This window comes from Brassica rapa, chromosome A10, assembly GCF_000309985.2.
Source record: "Brassica rapa cultivar Chiifu-401-42 chromosome A10, CAAS_Brap_v3.01, whole genome shotgun sequence".
Taxonomy (NCBI): domain Eukaryota; kingdom Viridiplantae; phylum Streptophyta; class Magnoliopsida; order Brassicales; family Brassicaceae; genus Brassica; species Brassica rapa.
Window position 1 is genome coordinate 15,916,597 of NC_024804.2, and position 22,262 is coordinate 15,938,858.

At 34.0% G+C, this 22,262-nt stretch overlaps 3 protein-coding genes and 4 non-coding genes across 12 annotated transcripts; all 7 read left to right on the forward strand.

The window, feature by feature from the left end:
* The first annotated feature begins 786 nt into the window (after positions 1-786).
* LOC103846259 (NAC domain-containing protein 86) lies at positions 787-8,977 on the forward strand. 3 transcript variants are annotated; one of them, XM_033281517.1, is made up of 7 exons: positions 787-3,682; positions 3,722-4,007; positions 4,837-5,117; positions 5,241-5,561; positions 5,668-5,949; positions 6,062-6,128; positions 6,216-8,977. In XM_033281517.1, exons 2-7 carry the CDS (start codon positions 3,851-3,853, stop codon positions 6,596-6,598), a joined length of 1,491 nt encoding a protein of 496 aa, XP_033137408.1. In that variant the 5' UTR covers positions 787-3,682; positions 3,722-3,850; the 3' UTR covers positions 6,599-8,977. The 3 variants fall into 3 exon arrangements, with proteins under 3 accessions (XP_033137408.1, XP_033137407.1, XP_033137409.1); XM_033281516.1 differs by having other exon boundaries at positions 787-4,007; XM_033281518.1 differs by having other exon boundaries at positions 787-4,007; positions 6,062-6,132; positions 6,216-6,457.
* LOC117129441 lies at positions 8,152-8,254 on the forward strand. The gene has a single exon (XR_004453090.1). It is a non-coding gene; the product is annotated as a small nucleolar RNA Z103 (small nucleolar RNA).
* On the forward strand, positions 8,322-14,172 carry LOC103846261 (GPI ethanolamine phosphate transferase 3). 2 transcript variants are annotated; one of them, XM_009123155.3, is made up of 19 exons: positions 8,322-8,355; positions 8,523-10,071; positions 10,151-10,272; positions 10,343-10,432; positions 10,519-10,638; positions 10,733-10,816; positions 10,905-10,982; positions 11,113-11,238; positions 11,325-11,414; positions 11,503-11,538; positions 11,625-11,680; positions 11,777-11,906; positions 11,979-12,411; positions 12,491-12,582; positions 12,661-13,201; positions 13,287-13,461; positions 13,535-13,670; positions 13,765-13,848; positions 13,936-14,169. In XM_009123155.3, exons 2-19 carry the CDS (start codon positions 9,783-9,785, stop codon positions 14,029-14,031), a joined length of 2,778 nt encoding a protein of 925 aa, XP_009121403.1. In that variant the 5' UTR covers positions 8,322-8,355; positions 8,523-9,782; the 3' UTR covers positions 14,032-14,169. The 2 variants fall into 2 exon arrangements, with proteins under 2 accessions (XP_009121403.1, XP_009121404.1); XM_009123156.3 differs by lacking the exons at positions 8,322-8,355; positions 8,523-10,071 and having other exon boundaries at positions 10,523-10,638; positions 13,936-14,172.
* On the forward strand, positions 8,350-8,449 carry LOC117129440. The gene has a single exon (XR_004453089.1). It is a non-coding gene; the product is annotated as a small nucleolar RNA Z103 (small nucleolar RNA).
* On the forward strand, positions 8,517-8,616 carry LOC117129438. The gene has a single exon (XR_004453087.1). It is a non-coding gene; the product is annotated as a small nucleolar RNA Z103 (small nucleolar RNA).
* Positions 8,768-8,867, forward strand: LOC117129439. The gene has a single exon (XR_004453088.1). It is a non-coding gene; the product is annotated as a small nucleolar RNA Z103 (small nucleolar RNA).
* Positions 14,173-17,805: 3,633 nt separating the features above from the next.
* Positions 17,806-20,843, forward strand: LOC103846262 (phytoene synthase, chloroplastic). Of its 3 annotated transcripts, none has more exons than XM_009123159.3 (7): positions 17,806-17,970; positions 18,416-18,985; positions 19,082-19,132; positions 19,585-19,757; positions 19,851-20,086; positions 20,164-20,356; positions 20,475-20,722. In XM_009123159.3, the coding sequence occupies exons 2-7, from the start codon at positions 18,532-18,534 to the stop codon at positions 20,643-20,645; spliced, it is 1,278 nt and encodes a 425-aa protein (XP_009121407.1). In that variant the 5' UTR covers positions 17,806-17,970; positions 18,416-18,531; the 3' UTR covers positions 20,646-20,722. The 3 variants fall into 3 exon arrangements, with proteins under 3 accessions (XP_009121407.1, XP_009121405.1, XP_009121406.1); XM_009123157.3 differs by having other exon boundaries at positions 17,868-18,141; positions 20,475-20,843; XM_009123158.3 differs by lacking the exon at positions 17,806-17,970 and adding an exon at positions 17,977-18,226.
* The last annotated feature ends 1,419 nt before the right edge of the window (positions 20,844-22,262 follow it).

Here is a 22,262-nt window from a genome sequence, read left to right on the forward strand (position 1 = left end):
ATGCTCGTTTCTCGTAATGATATGCCCGTATGCCCGTTTTTTGTAATTTTTTTCTAATATGTTAAAGAACTTTAATTTATATGTTTGTGTATAATATTTTTAAAATTATTAGTAAGACGTTTTGATAATTTTATTAAATTTGTGATATTACATAACTATACACTTGTATCGTAGCCATTTCACACATTAATTTTGTACTTTATTCCTAAACAGTGATTTTTTAATAGTAAACTATAGTATAATTTTTATTAATAAAATAGTAATAAAATAGATAAAATTATATGTTTCTCATTCAATTTTCATGATTTGATTTCATATATAATGGTTTATATGAATTTATTATTACTAATTTCTTATGTAATTAAAAATAAGTTTTGTAAATTTTGACCCAATGTAAGAGGTGTATAATTAATAAATTTATTTGATATAAATTTTAATTGTTTGCTTGTGTATCTACATTTAAATGTTACAAATACACATTATATTTGTGAAAATTATTGTAAACATAATTTTCTAATGAATATAGTTTTTATTATTGAATATGTAATCAGGGTTTTGAATGATATGCAATATACAATAGAACCTCTATAAATTAATAATATTGAAACTTTGAAATTTTATTAATTTATAGAGATATTAATTTACAAAAAACTTCTTACTTATATTTCTTATTTTAAGATATATTTATTCTAAGAAAATAAAATATTTGATTTTAGTGTATAGAATTAATTGTTATTTTTTGAAATTTGATATTTATATTACTTTTATTATATTATTTGGTGTATATAATATATATTGCATATAACTTAAATGTGATTTTAGATATAATATCACTAATTATCATCAAAAATATATTAAGTGTTAAATAAATATAAAGATAATTTCATTGTGAATATAAAAACAACAATATAATAATAGGTTCTTACTTATATAAAGTAGGTACACATATAAATGATTAATTTATAATTTTAATGGGACCATATATTTACATAGAATTTTCTTAAAAAATATTATCTTATTATTTTATCGATTTATGTCAAATTTTCAACCGGTCCAAGTTGAGATCGGCAAAATTTATTAATTTATAAAGATTATTAATTTATCGAGTATTAATTTATAGAGGTTCTACTGTATTTGATAGAAATTTAAAATGTGTAATCAAATTTGAACAGAATCAAGCTATTTCTTGCATTTAATAACATTTTGAGTTATTAACCTATTTAATAAAAAAAAATAGTTGTACCCACAAAATGAATCAAAATAGACCCGAAAATCAGGGTTGTAAACCATAAAATGTTCATTCAATACTGATTTGATTTTTAGATGCATTAAACTGCCTCAGATGTTCGTCTTATACAAAGACACGTTGATAATTGATATTTAGATGCAGTTATTGAGTGACGATTTTGATTTTGATGCTATCCCGATTATTATGCAAGTAAAGTAGTGGTTACATCCATAATATATATTTTGGTGCAGTTAGTATTTTTTAAGTATGTATTGTTGAAATAATTGTTGGACATAACTTTTATCAATGGGTCACACTACTGTTTTAATAGAATAGATTTACACTTTGTTTGGTACTGTATTTTTTTTTGTTCAAAATACATTTCTTATTCAAGGATTCTATACTAATAGTCTGTCTCATATACGCGTATCAGTGTAATGATAATTCTTTTGTTATGCATAATTTCTGTTTGCTTCCAAATGAATTTCTGTTTGATAATAACTATTGTAAATAATTCATGATCTCAACTTGGGAATTTAATATACATTCATGCTTATTATATACTATAGGAGTACCTGTAAAAATATCTGTAATTGAATAAGTAAATTCCAAAAATGAATAAGTAAAGAACAAAAAGATGGATTCATGTGAGGGAAAAGTGTAAAGAAGGGTATGAACAATTTGTTATTATATGTGTGTACGTTAAACTTGTATGCTAATGTTAATATATGTGTATATATAAATTAAATGTTTAATTGGATATAGATCTAGAATAAGGAATCTGAAGAATGACATAAAAGTTGATTATGATGATGAGAAAAGCTGTTAAGCGATGCTGGGGTTGGCCCATCAATGCCTCAAGGGATTTCTTCACATGATCACAAGTTGGACCCACATGATCTACCATGTGGAGCCCCCAACTTGTTATTCTCTTTATCTTTCAAATTTTATATGTGATACTATAATGTGTAAAATATTCACACTCCATGTATGAGCATACTATATGAGCGTTTGTATATATCAGTATCATGTGTTTCATTCTGGTTTTAGATGTCACATGCTCATGAACGAACGAGTTTGCGTCTCATTATCATTAGGTGTGTTTCATAATGTCATAGTAGTGTGGACAGTTAAGGACATATGAAGTTTTCAATAGCAGCGGCATAGGTGCATCTATCAGGAGTAAACAAACAATACAAATTTTTAAAAAATAAAGAATCAGTGGAAAGTAATGAGGAAGGCGTTGTAACTTGCAAGTAGCAAACGAGTGAATGAGAAGAAAATTTATCATATGACCGTCATTGACCGATGATCTGATGACGGGGCAATGAGAATGGCAAACTTGATTTATTATTAGACACGAGAGATTTCTCGAGAATGGCCACTAATAACCAATACAATTAATGATCATACTTCAACCGATCGATGATGTAAAATCAGAGCTACGTTATCTACAAATTTTGCGTTTTAAAAAGCTAAATTGCGTGTGTTGCATATTTACATGCTTATGTCACTGTAAATGGACAAATAGTGCAACATGTTCTCTGTGGAGTACGCAACGAACATAACTGAACTAGCTAATACATGATTTTTTAACTAGTTCACGAGAGATGTTGCTCCACTTTGGGATTAGCTAAGGATTCGGTTCGGGATCGGTAATAAAAAGAATAGCTGTGATTGAGATTGTATATTGATCAGCGGCAATCACGAAGTGACTAAAGGATTCGCAAGTGGGATATTACAAATGAGACAGTTTATTTCAGTTAGAAGCGCCGCCAAACATAAAGATCTGAAACCAGTTTCTATTGGTTCAGCCAATATTCGTTTCCCCATGCACCCAACGATGTCCTGCCACCTGGAACATTCCAAACCGACAACACTTGGAGAAGGATGGAATACTTTAGGAGACCTCTTAGATGAAGAAACACATTTTCGCATTATGCCGATTTTAACTGTGACATGTTTTGTATAGTTTTATACAAAAACCATGTATTTGAAAATTAACCGGTATCCCAGAACCACGTACCATGGACAGTATGTTCAAAATCCACAAAAAAATATAATGAATGAATCATTTATTTAAATTTTCATTCGCAGTTTAATTTCCTTATGTATGTATGGACCGGTCTACTGTGAATACATAACAAAAGCTTTCTTGGTAATATTTAAACCTATCTATCAAACTTGAAGATAACGATGGTGAGAATCAGAATCTGTGTAAGAGAAAACAAAAAGAGATCAAGAAAAAGATGGGACCAATTGGGTATTTTCTTTATAGTTTTATATTGTTATTTCATTCCAAATGTGACATCCTCTCCCTTTGATTATTTACTTTTCAGCCATTTTATAAGAAAATCTGTCTTTCTCCTCTTTATTTATAAACCTACACCGTTCAAGCCCTCATAACACAAAACATTTGTCTTCTCTCTCTTTCTTCTTTCTCTTGAGTCTTTCGTATTATTTATCTCCACCTCTCTAGTATCTCTTACTCAGTTATACCTTTCCTATATACGTATAATACGATCGGTCTTTGTTCCCTAACAAGACCGTTCGTTAAGTCTTGTCGCACACTACATAAACCGATATTGAATCCAGGTTTCAATATCGTCGAAGAGTTATACAATGGCTCCGGTCTCGTTGCCTCCTGGTTTTAGGTTCCATCCAACGGACGAGGAACTAATCACATACTATCTCAAAAGAAAGATCAACAGTCGAGAGATAGAGCTGGAAATTATCCCTGAAGTAGACCTCTACAAGTGCGAACCATGGGACTTGCCAGGTAATAAATTATAAGAACATTAGTGACTAATCACAAATCAATATATCTATCAATATATGATTTTGTACAAGATCCTTTTCTAGCTGACTAGCTTAAGAGCTTAATAGGGTTTAATGTAGATTCAAGACATAGAGTGAAGAAAAGAATAAGAATATAACGATGACAAGAAAACCCATAATATACACGTTAACCTCATATACATCTATAATCTATTTACATCTTATTATTAAATATGCTATTTATAAAAAAAATATGTTAACTAACATTAAATTCAAACCAAGATCTAGTGCACTTGGCAATTCCTTTTGCAACTAATCGGTATTCCATCAGAGTTTTTGTTCGTTTATTTTCCAGGTAGAAGAATAATGAGTGAAATGAATTGAATTTTAGTATGCATAGGTTCTGGTTTTAGGTTCAAACTTATCTCTGGGGTTGTTAAAATAATAAAACTACAGATGACATCGAGACATCATTGATTTTATCATTTAAAGATCAGTTTGGATTGGATCTGCCGGTTTGGCTTATCTAAAAATATACTAATCTTAGATGCAAACAAAAAAATGTTAGCAACGAATATATATGTAGTCATAGTATTGCAGTAGTATTGATTAGACCAGACGCAACCGAATTGTTGGACTCCTTTTGGTCAAAAAAGAAACTCTGATGGACCACCACGCCTTTTATGAGTCTGCCTTTATTTGTGTGTGTACTTTAGGGTTTGTATCTTCGGAAACTGTAAATCTTTTAATTTCAGATGGATTATCCAAACTTGTATAACATATATAATCATTGTTGTCGTCAGAAACTAACTACCGATAAAAATTGTCAGGGAAGTCGTTGCTTCCGAGCAAAGACCAAGAATGGTACTTCTTCAGTCCACGGGACAGAAAGTACCCCAATGGTTCAAGAACAAACCGAGCAACAAAAGGCGGTTACTGGAAAGCCACCGGCAAAGACCGGCGGGTGAGTCTGAGAGATCGAGCCATAGGAACCAAGAAAACCTTAGTTTATTACCGTGGACGCGCCCCACACGGTATTAGAACTGGTTGGGTCATGCATGAATATCGCCTCGATGAAACCGAATGCGAACCTACTGCGTTCGGCATGCAGGTTGACTAGCTAACCCAACCAATCAGTTAACTTGCTCTTAAAGTATATATTTGTACTTTATTATTATTTATTAGACAAGCCCGTTTGAAACTAAACTTTAGTTGATGATGTTAATAATTTCAGGATGCATATGCACTTTGCCGCGTTTTCAAGAAGATAATAATCGAAGGGAAACCAAGAGATCAACATCAGCAGCATCATCAGCCTTACGCCCACACGAGTTCGAATATAAGTCGTAGCTCAAGTTTTGACGTTGGTTCGGATCTTGAAATAAGTTCAAATACACATCAAGTTCTACCTTACAATAACGTTACCGAGACCCAGCCGATATTTGGAAACGCATTCGGTGATCATGATGACCGGTCGCAATACTTGTCACAAAACATGGCTCCAAGCTTTTCAAATTACGAATCTCCTTATGGACCATACCTCAATCAATCTAAGGTAACCTTAGTTAATATAATTCTAAAGCTAAGGTAACCTTAGTTAATATAATTCTAAAGCTTATATGGAATGATCAACTCCTTATCTTAGCATGTTGTGTATATAGGTGTATACAGAAACTGAATGTGGAATGTTGCAACATCAAATGTCAATGCCACCGTTGCAAGTAGAAAACACGCCTGTTCCGACCAGCATTTTCTCCAATGGGATGAATCAGAACAGCGGTCAATGTGGTTTCGATGACTTTACTTTCGCTACAAGTAACCGCAACCAGCTGTATAACAGCAACGGTGATGATCATTTAATACACATTGGAAATCTCGAAGAACAATTGCTCAGTGCTGGACACTCAACGTGGATGAACATGTCTAACGGATCTTTAAATCAGGTAATTAACATCATATCTCATATCCAGTAATGTAAATTAGTCATTTATATTATATGCTCTAAAGTCTAAACCCTGGCATGAACGTCCGCTTTAATATATGTATTCCTAGCAGAGTTTCGCAGAAGACGTAGAGGTTTTGCCAAGCTTTGAGGAGAATGATCAAGATATTGAATATTTTGGTGGGTATGATATAAGAACTCTAAGTGCAGAATCGAGACCATGTATAAATGTTGAGTAGTTATATATTTATTCTACTACTATTACAGGCAGATCTGAGACCAGTACACTCAACAACATAGAGATTGATGAGTTTTTCTCGTTTGAAGACCGAGTAGAAGACACCGACAAGTCAAACATAACTTTAAACTCTTCAGGATCCGGAATGGTCGAAGAAGAGAATATAGTAGACCGTAAAATGCTCATTTGCACACGTCAAACAACTCAAGTTTTGTATCATCAAGTCGTACCATCGCAGGTTTTGAAAGTTCGCATTAATCTTGTCGGAGGAAATGAAGATAGAAGATTGTTTACCGAAGAAGAAGGCAAGGATTCTTGGTTCCGGAAGGCTGAAAATGTTGCCAAGATGAAACTGAAGCAGATTAGTTTAGTTGCAAAACATTATTACCAGTCTTTTCCAATTATTTTCTGATTTTATTTATTTTGTTTGTCTAATTCTATTTTAAAAGAAGAGAGTATACTATATATACATTATTACATTGCAATATTGATTGATTATCATTGTGATTAGTTTAATATTATTGGGAAGAAAAAACCTATTAAACATAATCCATTACGTTGTTCGTAATTTTCTCAGAATCTATCTATGGATATGGACTTTGCAAAACTTTGCTTTGCAAGAACTAAAAACATAAAAGTAATAATTGAACTAAGAAAATAAAAAGAACTATTGCCCAAGAGTGTGGAGTCGCCAGATTTTCTAACTCCATCACCGCTGTGTCACTTTCACATTACGCGGTCCTAAGCATCGACGGTTCTTCCCAAAGTCAACTATGCGACCTTCATACCGGAGTTGTTGCACGGAGACCCAACTATTCCGAAGCTTTTTACCTCTTATCCAATGTTTGTTCACACACGTTCTGGTTGAATGAGAGTGATGACTGTACGTTTATGTCTCTTACGATTACAAATCGTTGGGCTCGACACGGTAATGTTGAGTTTTGAAGTTTGGACCCAATTAAACCATCAGCGCTGTCATCAAACTTCATCTTAAGCGCCTCTTTGGAGGTGAAGTTAGAGCTTGAGATTCACCAAGTCTTTTTGGTAAGCTTTGTTGGGTTTAAAGCTGATTGTGCTTGTTTCAGCGTGAAATCAAGTCAGTTATGACTTCGTACTCTCAATGTTGTCTACAGTTCTGAAGCTTCTAATCTAAAGTTCTTGCCAATCATCATTCCGACCGCTTTTATAGGTGTATCAACGTCGTTTTCAACTATCAATTGTTCTTTCGGGATCAAAATTGAAGTTTTTCTTTGGGTTTCTTCATTTCGCTGAGCGTAACTCCTTCCTATATGTTCTATCTCTAGCTCTTTTGTAATGTTTTCTAGTATTGTTCTACCGTCGAGCTTAGTTACGGGACTTTCTATTTCAATTGTAAACGTTGCTTTTTGAGCTTTTTATAATAAAATTTGTGCACAAAAAAAAAGGAAAACAATATCAATAATTAAAAGTCTCCGCCACTTAACTTAAGCCCGCACAAAATATGAGGACCCGATAGAAATTTACTTAAATTACGAAACACGTATATAACACGCGCGTTAGGGTTTTACGGCATCAGCCACACTCATTGGCAGTATAAATAACCTTCGACTAAAACCTCAATCTCTCATAAAAACTAGCCGTCGACTTCTATTACCTTGGAACCTAGCTTAGATCTGTTTCTCTGTTCTTTAGTTCTTCTTGTTCGCGTCACTTTAACTGATTACCACCGTTCTTGTTTATGTTCGTTGCGTATGAGTTGACGCCATAGTAATTCCCTATTTATGCTATTCGTTTTGATTTTATATGAAAATACCTCGCGTGTTTTCAATCATCACGAGTTTGCAGTTTAGGGAAAATCTTCTCTATATATTTTTTTTCATATAGACAGCCTAAGATGTGGAATTATCTTGTCTGAAAGTAGTTTTCCGGCACTGTTTTATAAAAAAATTTTATTAGGTTTGTAGATAAATGTGTAGAAGGGAGAATATGGAGGTGATGACAATTTCCCCAGCTGATCGAAACTGATTATACTGAGCGAATAGAATTTTCTTCTCATCAGAGGAAAGTCAAGCCAATTAGTCTGATCCTTCTCCTAAATTGATGTGTTTTTTTTGTTAATATTCTTAGATTCATGTAGTTTCCTTTGAACTTAATAAGAAAGATTCAACATTTAATGAAGGAGTTTTGGAGGTGATGACAATTTCCCCAGATGATCGAATCTGATTATACTGAGCGATTTATATTTCCTCCCATCAGAGGAAGTCAAGCCAATATTCTGATCCTTCTCCTTTGTTTTTTAATGTAATCGTTTTTTGTTTGATAAGTTTATTTATATTTATACTAATAGAGATATGGAGGTGATGACAATTTCCCCAAATGATCGAATCTGATTATACTAAGCGATTATTATTTCCTCTCATCAGAGGAAATCAAGCCAATGTTCTGATCCATTCTCCTTAATTTTTAATTGTTTTGTTTTTTTACTAATATGTGATATTTAGTGTCGTAGACTTGTTGGAGCTTATGTTATCCTGGAAAATTTCTAGGATGTGCTAGATAAATCAAGAATATAGGGTAGTGGTACGCTATTGTTAAAGCAGATATGGAGGTGATGACAATTTCCCCAAATGATCGAATCTGATTATGCTAAGCGATTATTATTTTCTCTCTTCGGAGGAAATCAAGCCAATGTTCTGATCCATTCTCCTTACTTTTTATGAAGTTTCGGTTTATGTAACAATGGTCTCCCGGTTGTTTTCAGTCTTGCAAGTTTTTGTTTCTTTTCTGGATGTTGATTGTATTTACTGATGGATTAGACTGTTTCTTGAAGAAAATTGGATGACCGTAATTGTTTTAACCTGAATCGAATTAACTATACTCAAATTCAGTATTTTCGTACCTCTTAAAACTATATGTTCTGATCAAATACATAAATGGTTTGAGTATATAGATCTACGAGTTTACCGGCCAGGGTTGTAAATTTTTCTAGGTTGCTCCAGTTACTGAGGACATGGACCGCAAGTGAGATGAATTTTTAAGTATATGAACAGATGTATCGAATGAAATGTAAACATGTTCGGATGCAATTTCTGCTTGCACAGTCATGACGCATTTTCCAAATATTTTTCTCTCTCTAATTACTTATTTTAATAAATAAACTCTAATTTATTTAATTGCAAGGGAACTATGCTTTTTGTTTTTGACATTTTTTTTATATATTTTATATTTTTCGTGGAATTGTGCACATGTTTTGCTGAATAGAGACGCAAACCGTAGTAAAATCGGTAACGATAATAAAACTAATGTTGAGTAACAATAAACGTCCAAAATTAATTAAAGAATAATGAAAATCTAATTAACTAGAACCATGTTACAAACTTAAAATTGTCCTTTTAAACTTGAAATTATTCTCAAACCAGGCGGACAGGGACAAACTTGTAATTATTCTCAACCCGGGCGGACAGGGACAGAAGCCAAGTCTCTAAACCGACCTGTCCTAAAAAAAACTAGACGCGCCTACTTTCACTCGGCAAAACGACGTCGTTTCTTTCTTCACATTCTCATCAGTCATCACCTTGGTTCGTTAATTTTACCGCCGTCGAGGATCCGATCCGGAGATGGAGACGTATCCGAAACGAAACAACAAGCTGATACCTTTAGCCTTTCTCTTGATCCACTCCATCGCCATTCTCATCTTCACTCGCGGGTTCCTCCTCACCCGAACAGAGCTTCCTTTCCACAGCACATGCTCCGACGCTTCACTCTCTCCTTGCCTCTCGAATAATCACTCAAACTCCAATCATAACCAGACGAAATGTTGGACCAAACCGGTCGTAGATCGCGTGGTGATCATCGTCTTGGACGCTCTCAGAATCGATTTCTTAGCCCCGAGTGCTTTCTTCCCAGGTGAGTTGAAAAGCTAAACATTACTTAGTAAATGAATCTTCGAGTATAATTCACAAAGCTGATTCTGTAATTTGATTAGAAGCAAAGCCGTGGATGGACAAATTAACAGTCTTGCAGAACCTTGCCTTTGGTAACGAATCGTCTGCTAAGATCTTTAAGGCTTTTGCTGATCCTCCTACTACCAGTCTGCAGCGTCTCAAGGTACACACTTTAAGAGTTTTGCATCAAAATCATAGTGTTAGTGTGATATCTCTAGCTTTGAATTTTGTAGGGATTGACGACGGGAGGGTTGCCTACTTTTGTCGATGTTGGCAACAGTTTTGGTGCTCCTGCTATTGTTGAGGATAATTTTATTAATCAGGTAGTTTATACCTTCTTCTCTAAATAAAAAGTGTTTGTTTTGTAATGTCAGTTTTAAGTTGAATGTGTTCTTCTCTCTATACGTAGCTAGTGCTAAATGGGAAACGGTTGGTGATGATGGGTGATGATACTTGGACACAGTTGTTCCCTAATCAGTTTCAACAGTCGTATCCTTTTCCTTCTTTCAATGTTAAAGACCTGGATACTGTAAGTCATTCTTGTTATTGGTATGTTTCTTTCCTTGATAGCTTGGCTGAATGAATAAAGCCTTTTTAAAGTGTTAGACTGTGTGATATTACAGGTTGACAATGGATGCATTGAACACCTATTCCCAACACTTTACAAAGATGATTGGGATGTTCTGATTGCGCATTTTCTTGGCGTGGTATGCCGTCAGCTACTTTTTTTTTTGTTTTTTTCGTTTGTCATGTAGCCATTCGTTTCTTTGATTCGGTTAAGTTTAATATTTGCAGGACCATGCAGGACACATATTTGGAGTGGATTCGATGCCGATGATTAATAAGTTGGAGCAATATAATACTGTTATAGAGGTATGCTTGCAACGAAAATAAAAAACATTTTATCATTAACTTTTGCTTGCTTTCTCCAGTCTTGCAAAAACTTATTAGCATGAGCTATATTAATCTTGTTTCGTTTTCGTTCTAAACTTGCCTCGTCTAGAGAGTCGTGGATATATTGGAGAGCCAGGCTGGACCAGGTGGCGTGCATGAGAACACTATGCTCATAGTAATGGGTGACCATGGGCAGACATTAAATGGGGATCATGGCGGAGGCACTGCTGAAGAGGTAAGAAGTTGGTTTCTTCTTATATATATATATGCTATGCTTCAAGATTTTAAGCCCAACTTTACGTTTTTAAATCCCTATCACAGGTAGAAACAACCATGTTTGTCATGAGTACGAAGAAGCATACAACTTCGGTTCCTCCTGAGTTTGATACCTCGTCTTGTAAACAAGATCCGGTAATTGTTATCTTCGAAACATATTCCTTAGTGATCATAGTGAGAATTTATTTTGATGTATTTGATTAATGTGATTTTACTATGGCAGGACGGGAAGCAGATGTGCATCAGCTCCATCGAGCAGGTTAGTATCAAACTTGGTGTGATACCTTTCCTCTTCCTCTTATGCAAACCTCTTCGCTAGAAATAATTGTTTTGGGCTATCTGCAGCTTGATTTTGCGGCAACATTGTCAGCTTTGCTTGGAATATCATTTCCTTTCGGAAGGTGCCTTGTAAGCATCATTTTCAAATATTGCTTCCTGCTTTCAGGGAAAAAGTTCAGTTCACGTATATTAATGTTTCTAACATTTGCATATCTCAGCATTGGGCATGTCAACCCAGAGCTCTATGCCCTTGGTTCCAGCAGCTTTAATTTAGATAACACTAAGCAACCAGCTGTTAAAGAGTGGATGCAAAGTTATGTGAATGTCCTCTGTGTGAATGCTTGGCAGGTAACGAGTCGTTCAGCTTGAAAAAATTAAAATAAATTTTTTCATAACGTTTTCGACTCCATTTATATGCAGGTGAAAAGATATATAGATGTTTATTCAAACTCATCCGTTGTTGGTTTCTCATCCGATGATATGTCAAGAATATCAGATCAATATTCTGCAGCCGAACATCATTGGTCTAACTCTGTCAAACACCTATTGATGGATAACGATGGAAACGAGGACAGTACAAATACATCTGCTCTTAAAGCGCAAATCGCTGCATATTTGAAGTTTTTCTCAAGCGTTGCCGAACTTGCGCGGTCTAAGTGGACAGAGTTCAATCTGAGTTTAATGATCACTGGGTTTGGGATATTGGTTATATCACTCATCCTTCAGTCTCTTGCTATCTTTCATGGAGATAATAAACCTTTAGCAGTGGGTTCTGGATTATCTACTGGTGCAGCTTTCACTCTCTTTATCGTATTGGTCCGTGCTTGCAGCTTTCTTTCCAACAGCTATATTTGTAAGCTTCAAGTCATTTTACGGTTCGACCTTTTTTTTGGTATCATACGAGCTGCTGACAAAATCTTTTGTGTAAATAGTGGAAGAAGGAAAAGTAGCAAACTTTCTCCTGGCAACAACTGGACTTATCAAGCTGAGATACTCGGTCATGAGGAAAGCAATGCGGAAAGAAGTCAGTTTAATCTCTTACATGTCTTAGTTACTTTTGGTTTGTCAGGTAATGATATCTTCTCATTGTCTTTGGCTGCAGGCTTTTATTTTTCTTGCTATGGTTTCTGTTCTGAGAGTTTCTATAGATATTGGGTTAACAAAGCAAGCTGCAACGTCTCAGTTTATGAGTAGCTCACCGACGTGGATGTTGGGGTTAGCTCCAGACCATCCTGCATTGACATATGCGATTGAAATTGCACCTATCCTATCTGTAGCTGCACTCATTTGCGTACTCTACATAGCGGTTGCTAAAACACACAGTGAGGGGATGCGGAAGTATGTTACTGTTGGTAGTATGTTAAGCTACCTTTTGATAGCTTTGCTCTGGGCTTCAGAGAGCAAGATATTTGGTTTTGATGGTTTTCTTCAAGTGATTGGAGGAAGAAATGTCATCCCTCAAACGGTTTATGTAATCGGATTGGTGCAGCTCTTCCTTTTAGCTTCTTGCCATATGTTTTGCTCAGGAAAAGACAAGAATTGGGGCAGCAGAACTGTCGCTCTTGTATCTGCTTGTAGCTCGCCAGTAATGCTCTTGTCTGGGAAGCAAGGATCAATGCTTGCTTTAGCATATCTGCTGGCTGGTATTTTTTACATTCTCTAAGCTTTTTAACAAAGATGTCAAATCAGGTTATTAATGTTTTAACTCATGCAGTTAAATGTATGTAGGCTATTGTATTATGAGGCTGGAGGGTGTAGAGAGAAGAACCAAATCAGATGGACAGAACTCAAAACTAGATCCTGTGTGTGTTGTGCAATGGAGTCTTCTTTCTGTATGCATGTTTTTCGCCAGCGGGCATTGGTGTGCCTTTGATGGTCTCCGCTATGGAGCTGCATTTGTTGGGTAGGTCCAAGTTTCATAGACTCAGTCTTCTTTCTATATGATGGCGGCTTTGCTTATTACATCTTTTCTTCAGGTTTGATGAGTTTGTGCTTATACGACAAGCCATCCTTTTGACAATCGAAACATTTGGATTCTCGATCATCCTTTCTGTATTCGGACTTCCTCTCCTCATACCAACTCATGGAGAAAAGCGCCGCCAGTTGTTTCAAGTAAGATATCTTTATAACGGTTCATCTTTGGTAAATTATATCATAGACATTCACCAACAAGATGTTTAGTCATATTTCTTTTCATTCTCATCAGATGTACATGCTCTACGGAGTTATATCCGCGACTACAGTCACAGCTACGATCCTCTGCGTCACCATCCATAGAAGACATCTGATGGTAAACACAACAATATTCACTCAGACCAAAAGGTTATTGTGCTGTTTTTCTGTGACTAAAAAACCTTGCTCTCTCGTATTCTTGCAGGTTTGGGGTTTGTTTGCTCCAAAATTTGTGTTTGACGTTGTTGGTCTCATCCTCACCGATGTCCTCATATGTTTGGCTTCAGCTTTCTATCTTTGATTCATACTTGCAGTTGATTTGAGATATAACAGTAGATTATATACTAGGTACTTGTTTTTTTTTTTTACTTTGTTATGAATGTATAAACAATTATCAGACCTCCTTTTTGAGCATTGATAAATTGATTTTACAAATCTCTAATCATACCTTAGGTATCTATTAGAACTGAGAACTGTCGAAACTAGTAAGAAAAGACGAGGGTGGGTCGAGACAAAGACGTTTTGATTTACAAGGAAATGTGCGGTAGAAAGTAAGTCGGCGAAAGCTAGTCGCTGGTAAATACAAGTCTGCAAGAAAGAGAAATGAGATCCTAGTTCTAACCGTCGAAATTATGTGTGGTTGATTTCAGATCTCTTTTTCATTGCCTCTACCTGCTTTTATATAGTCGACCAGTCGTCCCTCGGTGACCTAATTCGTCATTCTTTATTGGACTCGTTGGGCTGAGTGTTCGGGCCGCTATGTTAAGACGTCGAGTCGACTGCTTTTAGTCGCTCGTTTAATCGGCTAAAAACAATCTCGAGTCGAATCGACAGAACGATCTGTAAGATAAGCCAAGTCTCTTTCTAATGGTTATGGACCAGATCAGCTATTCTGTGGATCTTGTGGAAGAATGTAATCTATACCCAACAGTACCTGTACATGAGATTCATTTTCTCAATACAATATGTGAATGGTACATGCATAGACTTATACCTAACAAGGTTTGGTTTTTCGGTGGAGAAAACAGGTTAATAATCGAAACGACTTGAGTGGCGTAGACTAAAGACAAAATAAGTACGTGACAAATAAAAAAACAAAGTACAAAGAATCTGCAGAACCAGAGGAAGGAATATTCAGTTTCTTGTGGTTGTAACTTGGCAAATCTTGTGGTGTATGTTAATTTATCATGTTTCTCCCCTTCTTTTGCCAAACGACTACAAAATGTTAATAACACTGCAAGTTTATGGCCTAATCAAATCCAATTCTTAAGGTTTTTGCAGTTCGTCTTGTTCAGGTACACGGCCTATCTAAGAAGTGAAAATGTAGGTTGACATTTAAAATAAACACTAGTCTTTATATAGAACATGGAATTCTATATATATGTTTTATTAGTTCTAAACCATGGTATAAAAGATGTTATTTTATCTGTCCTCGAACCATTATGTTATAATAAATCTTTTCGAATAAATTGTTAGTGACGATTAGCTATTTCATACGTTAAACTGTGACAGGTTAAGAAATGATTGAGTTATATAGTTGTACATTATATTTGAGTTAATTGTATTGCTAGTGAGCCAATCGTATAGTTTTTACTTTTCTTTTCTTCACTTTAATTAAAGTTCGGAATCTTCTGATTTAACCTTTGGTCTGGTTTGTATATAAACCAACAGAGTTTTATCGAATCAATGAGATTTTATCGGTAAGTATTATGTTTAGTTGTAAAATGTACTCGCAACGATTCGTGTATAATGGAACTATGGTAACATACCACATGGCACGTCCATTTAGTAAGTACGTGGTTGACTCACTCCTTACGTAGCCATTAACGAATTTTGTTTGTATTTATATTACTTTTCTAGACCATTTTAGAAACTAGAGTAACAACAAGTCTACAACTCGTCATCAATGTGTATAATATTCGTGGGAGGCAAAGAAAGAAAAGAAACTTGCAGCATTAAGTAGCACTACGTGTCAAGCCATGCAACCATATAAATGGTGACTACGGTCCATTCATTTGGTACTTTTTATAATAAAACCTAATTTATTCAGCCTAAGTATATTACTTGATATACAAAACGATAAATTTCCAATCGTGGATATAACTTTATGGGCCACGAAAGATAACAACACAGTTTATGGGTACACGTTTTCTAATTGCAACCGTGTCTCCATCACTCGCCAAACAATTCTAGAACGTGAACTGTTTGGCGAATTGCATCAGATCTTAGTGATTTTCTCGTTACGTTTACATAAATTTTGATTTAATAGTTTTAAATGATATAACGTGGTTGCCAACCACTTACCAGAAATAACTTGTGTTTAGTTAGTTATGTATATCGTAAGATTGAAACATCTTTATCATAATAAGTTAATAACTGCCGGAAAAAAGTTAGTAAACTATCTATTGTTGAAGATTATATATGCATCTCGACTAAAACTAATGTGTAAGCTATATGGTTCTGACTTCTGCGTGTGTGGGATGATTATGATGAGATAAGCTTCAATAAGGTTGATGTTATTGATTATTAATGATGTTAATAGTTACTGTATTCAGTTACTTTTGTATATATAACTAAGAAAAAAACAATCAGTGTGAGCACTGACTCAAACAAAGACGTTTTGGTCATTCTATACTGCCGAAAACACAATCAAAGTTACTTGCGCCATTTGGATTGACATTTCAATACAATTAGTTTACACAACTATTACTTATAGTTAAGCCAAGAACGTTTCTCAGCAACGTATTACGTATGTATTGAACTTAAAACAGCATATTTCACACAAGATACGGAGGAATATACGTACAAGACGACATGGACACAAGGTAAAAAAAAAAGCAAGAAAAAAACAAAATTAAAGGGGAAAAAAAGACAAACCTTCTGAACGAAAGAGAGGTAACTGGGTCCAGGAGAGAGAGATCAAGTTGCCAACGAGGGTAGAGAGAGAGAGAGAGGCGAGGGTGGGTGGGGCCCAAAGACGGAAATCTAACTTTATACACTCTGTACCAATTACATAATGACACGTGGAAAAGCATCGTCGCGCACTTTACGCTTGGGTGCTCCTCCTTCCGCACTTGATAAGCTTATCTCTCTCCCATTGGCTGTGTGAGTCCACGTGTCATCTGTGCGATCTCTCTTTATGCTTTGCTTATGTCAACACACACATCCCTTTTTACCCAAACTGGCATGTGCCCACGGCCCACACCCAAACCCCCCAGTGCCCCTTTCTACCAACAAATACGTATTATATTAATCATCTATACTATTAAAGCAGAATCATTCTTAGGGTTATGCCCCTGATTTTTTAAAAAAATTACAAAACATACCATTACTTTTTTTTAATATCTTTAATGATCTACAGAAATTTAAAGCCCATTCGATAGGTCCAAATTGAACCATTGTTAACCCATTAGGCCATTTTGTTTAAAATATATTTAGTGAAAATCATTAAAAAGATTGTTTTATTTTTTATACAGGGATTATAAATTTAAGACATAAACAAATATATTAACCCATTATGCCAATTTGTGTAAAATATCTATACTTAAAATCATAAAAAGCATGTTTTATTTTTATTGAGATTATACATTTAAGAAATAAACAAATTAATATATGTGATATATTTAAGAATCAAACAAACAACGGATTTGCAGTCCTATATGTGTAAACACAATTTAAATAATAACAAATAAATTACATTACAATTTATAAATATAAATACCATAATAGATAATAAACTATTCAAACACATACTCGCACTAATTAGAATTACAATTTATAAAAATAAAAAGATAATAAAATATTGAAACACATCCTTATCTAATTAGAAATAATATTAAAATTGAAAAATGACATTTTAATAGATAGAATACCCGCCCTTTGAAAGGGCGGGTCAGTATCTAGTACATGTTTAAAATTCGTTAATTTAGTCTAATTAATAAACGATTTGTGATCAGGATTTTACATGAGACCTTAAAATTGCTTGAAACGTGACACGGGCTTGTAGACATTTTAACTTAGCCAGTAAAAAATTACATACACAAAAATAAAATAAAAACTTGTGTGGTATATATATATATATATATATATATATATATATATTATGACTTCTCATTAAATTCCCAAAGAAAAAGAAAAAAGACAGAGAGAAAAAGGAAGAAGAGAAGAAAATTTTGAGTGGGTGAGGACTGAGGAGAGTTTGCGATAAGAGACGTCTTCTTCTACTTTGTCTATAATTACAGTAAGCCCTTTTGCAAAACTAAACTAAAACTTCTGGAGAATTTTCAGACACTAATGGGTCAAACCTTTTTACTTGTAGTTTGATTAAATTAATTGTCTGAAAATCTCCTTCTTCCTCCTCCTCATCAGTCTCACCGTGTCTGTTCTTAGATAGAGATAGAGCGAGCGAAAGGTTAGCTATTTCACTGTTCTGCTACTGTCGTGCTCTTTTTTGGGGTGTTCATTTCTATACATTCAGATGATAACCACGACGAAACGTAATCTAGTTTTGTCTTTTTGATATTTTATTTATTTATTATCCCGTAATTTCGATTGAAAATTAGATGAACCCGGTTGAGTTTTGTTTGCTTTCTTGTTAGAAGAGATTGAGCTTCTTTCTCGCTTTATATAGAGTATTAGAGATCTCGTTTTCTCACCAACTCGTTTTTGTTTTAATCCATTTGCAGGAATAAGCATTACTGTTTAACCGCAAAGTTGGGATTTTGATTCGTCTTATTGAGGAAAAAAACAGAGTAAACAAAAAGTTGAGATTTTTCCATTTCTCATCTCAAGAAGCTCGAGTATGTCTTCTGTAGCAGTGTTATGGGTTGCTTCCTCTTCTCCTAATCCAGACCCGATGACCACTTGTGGGTTGGTAAGGGCTGTAGAGTCTTCTAGAGTGCTCTCTCGTTGTCAGAGTCAGAGAATGGACAATGGTAGGAGGAAGCAAACAACAAAAACGTGGACCTCTTCTTCTTCTTCCTCCTCTCTAATGAGCTACAGGAGGAGTGTTGTGTCTTCGAGCGTAGTAGCAAGTCATGCAGGAGAGATAGCACTCTCTTCTGAAGAGAAGGTTTACAACGTTGTGCTTAGACAAGCGGCTTTGGTGAATAAACAGCTCAGGTCTACTTCTCCTGAACTTGATGATGTGAAGAAACCACAGGATATTGTTCTCCCTGGGAGTTTGAGTTTGTTGGGTGAAGCTTATGATCGTTGCGGCGAAGTTTGCGCTGAATATGCTAAAACCTTTTATCTTGGTTAGCATCTCTTTTGTTTCTCTTATTTAACTTTGGTGTGTAATGAAGTATTTTATTCGTTTGTTTACTGAGTTTTTTAATGGTTTTATGTTGCAGGAACTTTGCTTATGACACCTGAGAGGCGAAAGGCGATTTGGGCTATCTACGGTGAGTTAATACACGAGCCATATGGTTTAACAAACTGTTTTAGAATTGATGCTTACAATGATATGCCCCAAAATAGATTCAAGATGAATCATTTAGTCATAAGACTTGCACTCATGCTGACATAAGACTTCTCTAGTTGGTTTGTGTGCTAGCTTAGACAAGTCCATGACCCAAACTTACACTAATGCATCCAAATTTGTATCCTCTTAAGGTTTAAAACCCATGATAAATGAATAAGCTTAGTAACTGATGTGGTTTTAATGGGCCTTTTGGGCCCAATAGTCTTAAACTCTGGAGATTACTCATGCTGAACAATGTTGGGTGATAAAGCTTTGGTATATTATTATCCAAAGGGTTCTAAGGATTCAAAAACTGTCAAATATAATAAAAGTTGCTTTCTCTTATGCTTTGTTGTTGTGAGTTTGATGATTTTACTCCATTTCTTTGTGCAGTTTGGTGCAGAAGAACTGATGAGCTGGTAGATGGGCCCAATGCATCACATATAACTCCCATGGCGTTAGATAGATGGGAAGCAAGGTTAGAAGATCTATTCCGTGGCCGTCCTTTCGACATGCTTGATGCTGCTCTCGCTGATACCGTTGCTAGATACCCTGTCGATATTCAGGTCAGCCTCATCATCTCACACGCATCCAAATCTACTCTGAAAATTGTTATAAAACTTTGTTCTAAACGTTTATTTGTTTTTTTTTTTTTGCAGCCATTTAGAGACATGATAGAAGGAATGAGAATGGATTTGAGGAAGTCCAGATACAAGAACTTTGATGATCTCTACCTTTACTGCTACTATGTAGCTGGAACCGTTGGTTTGATGAGCGTTCCGGTTATGGGAATCGATCCTAAGTCCAAAGCAACGACCGAGAGTGTTTACAACGCTGCCTTGGCCCTCGGCATAGCTAATCAGCTTACCAACATACTCAGAGACGTTGGCGAAGAGTGAGTCCTTTTTTTTCTCACCTAAACCGGTTTCTTGATTCACATCTCATTCTTAAACCGGTTTTGATCTCTTTCAGTGCGAGAAGAGGAAGAGTTTATCTACCGCAAGATGAGTTAGCTCAAGCTGGTCTCTCAGATGAAGACATCTTCGCGGGAAAAGTCACTGACAAATGGAGAAACTTCATGAAAATGCAGCTTAAGCGAGCAAGAATGTTCTTTGACGAAGCTGAGAAAGGTGTTACAGAGCTCGACGCTGCTAGCAGATGGCCGGTAAGTGGGCAACTTACCGTTTACATTTTTGTTTTGTAGTTATTTCGTTTTTACCCCGAAACTTTGTTTTAGATCGATTTAACCCCCAAGGCTTGGCTGTTTGATTTTTTTTTCTCAGGTGTGGGCATCTCTCCTATTGTACAGGAGAATATTGGACGAGATTGAAGCGAATGATTACAACAACTTTACGAAGAGAGCTTATGTTGGGAAAGCCAAGAAAATTGCAGCTCTGCCATTGGCTTATGCTAAATCAGTACTAAAGACTCCAAGTTCAAGAGGAACAACTTAAGAGGGCTTTTGTGATTAAAGGAAAAGCTTAGGGTCGAATTTATGATGTTAACTAATATATACATATAAATGGCCAAATGAAATTCTTATTTCTCTATGTAAAAAGTAAATTTTATTTTATTTCTCTTGGCTACTGAAGAAAAATAGGAATATTTTGGTTGGAGAGCTAGTTTTGTGATATATAAAAAGAAGTTACTGATTTCAAAAAAACAGTAACAGAGATTCATGTGACCTGCTCATGTTATGAAGACGTATTAACAAAAACTAGATTTCCACCTGCACAACTGTGCGGGTATATATTTTCACATTTATATATATAAATATTTTTTTCATAATTATTATATATTTTTAATGCTACTCACATATTTAAATGTTTGTATAATTATGCCAAATAAAATAATTTTATAGTTTTCATGCTGTAAATTAAAATCATCACATATATGTTGCTTATTATATATTTGTCTTATTGAATTTGCGTTTGATTACTAAACTAAATTTTTTAATGCCTGAAACAACATATATGAAAACAATTTTGTATTTAATTTATTATAATCATGATCCGTAATTCAAATCGCTAGATTTTTTTAGTAATTTTATAATGTTTATTAATTTTATATAATAAATTACTGTATATTAAAAAGTTTAAGATAAGTTAAATTTTTATACATGTATTATATAGTTTACTAATATTAACCCGTTCTACCAACATATTATATTTTTAGCATAAATATTTTTTATTTATGAAAATAAAATAGGTTAACTTATCAATTTAAAATAATTTTATCATATTTTTTTCAATATAACATTTTTATTTTAAAATGATAGATATTATTATAAAATTGATAAAATAGGATATAATTTTATTCTTTTAGTAACATTTCATTACTAATTACAAAATTAGTTGAAAATATTTATATTCAATATATGACAATTAAGATCTTATTATAATCTTTTTCAAGAGATTTGTTAGAATTTTAATTTTTTTTTTTTAAAATTAAAAGATATAAAATATATTATGATTAAAGTAGTTAAAAATATTATGTATATTAGCATTAGTGATATACATTTAATATAAAATTTTAATGATGGTCCAAATAAAAATATCACTCATCAAAAATTCATGATTTTTATTAGAAAACTAATTTGAAAAAATTAAAATAAAAATAAATATTTATTTCTAACAAAATCTTTAAAAGTTATTAGTAAATGTATTTTTAAAATTAATTAATTTCATTTTATTTAAATTTTCGTTTATAAACCAAAACTATATTCAATTTTAATTTCTAATTATATTTTATGATAATTTAAATTAAAACTAACTAATTTTTGAAAGTAAATTTAAAAAGATTTTAAGAAGATTTTAAAAAGATTTTGTTAGAACATTTTAAATATATTCATTTGTATTTCAACTAAAAAAATAAAGATATTAAAAGATATAATAATGAACTTATGTAAAATATGATATTTTCTAGGAATGGTCCAAACTAAAAAAATCGCACATGAAAAGAAGTCATAACTTCTGTTTTAATATATAAGATATTAACAACGGAAACGATACCTATTCATGTTTATTAGGCTGTCTGCTATTAGAAATGTTCTACAATAATAATCCAGCAAT

Excerpts from the sequence above, each read along its gene's own strand:
- LOC103846259 (XM_033281516.1), top strand. The coding sequence starts at position 3,851 with ATGGCTCCGGTCTCGTTGCCTCCTGGTTTTAGGTTCCATCCAACGGAC. Across the intron at positions 5,118-5,240 it reads CTACTGCGTTCGGCATGCAG|GATGCATATGCACTTTGCCG; the intron begins GTTGACTAGCTA and ends TAATAATTTCAG. Across the intron at positions 5,950-6,061 it reads CTAACGGATCTTTAAATCAG|AGTTTCGCAGAAGACGTAGA; the intron begins GTAATTAACATC and ends TATTCCTAGCAG.
- LOC103846262 (XM_009123159.3), top strand. The coding sequence starts at position 18,532 with ATGTCTTCTGTAGCAGTGTTATGGGTTGCTTCCTCTTCTCCTAATCCA. Across the intron at positions 19,758-19,850 it reads GATACCCTGTCGATATTCAG|CCATTTAGAGACATGATAGA; the intron begins GTCAGCCTCATC and ends TTTTTTTTGCAG. Across the intron at positions 20,087-20,163 it reads CTCAGAGACGTTGGCGAAGA|TGCGAGAAGAGGAAGAGTTT; the intron begins GTGAGTCCTTTT and ends GATCTCTTTCAG.
- LOC103846261 (XM_009123155.3), top strand. The coding sequence starts at position 9,783 with ATGGAGACGTATCCGAAACGAAACAACAAGCTGATACCTTTAGCCTTT. Across the intron at positions 11,415-11,502 it reads CGTCTTGTAAACAAGATCCG|GACGGGAAGCAGATGTGCAT; the intron begins GTAATTGTTATC and ends TTACTATGGCAG. Across the intron at positions 11,907-11,978 it reads TCTGTGTGAATGCTTGGCAG|GTGAAAAGATATATAGATGT; the intron begins GTAACGAGTCGT and ends ATTTATATGCAG.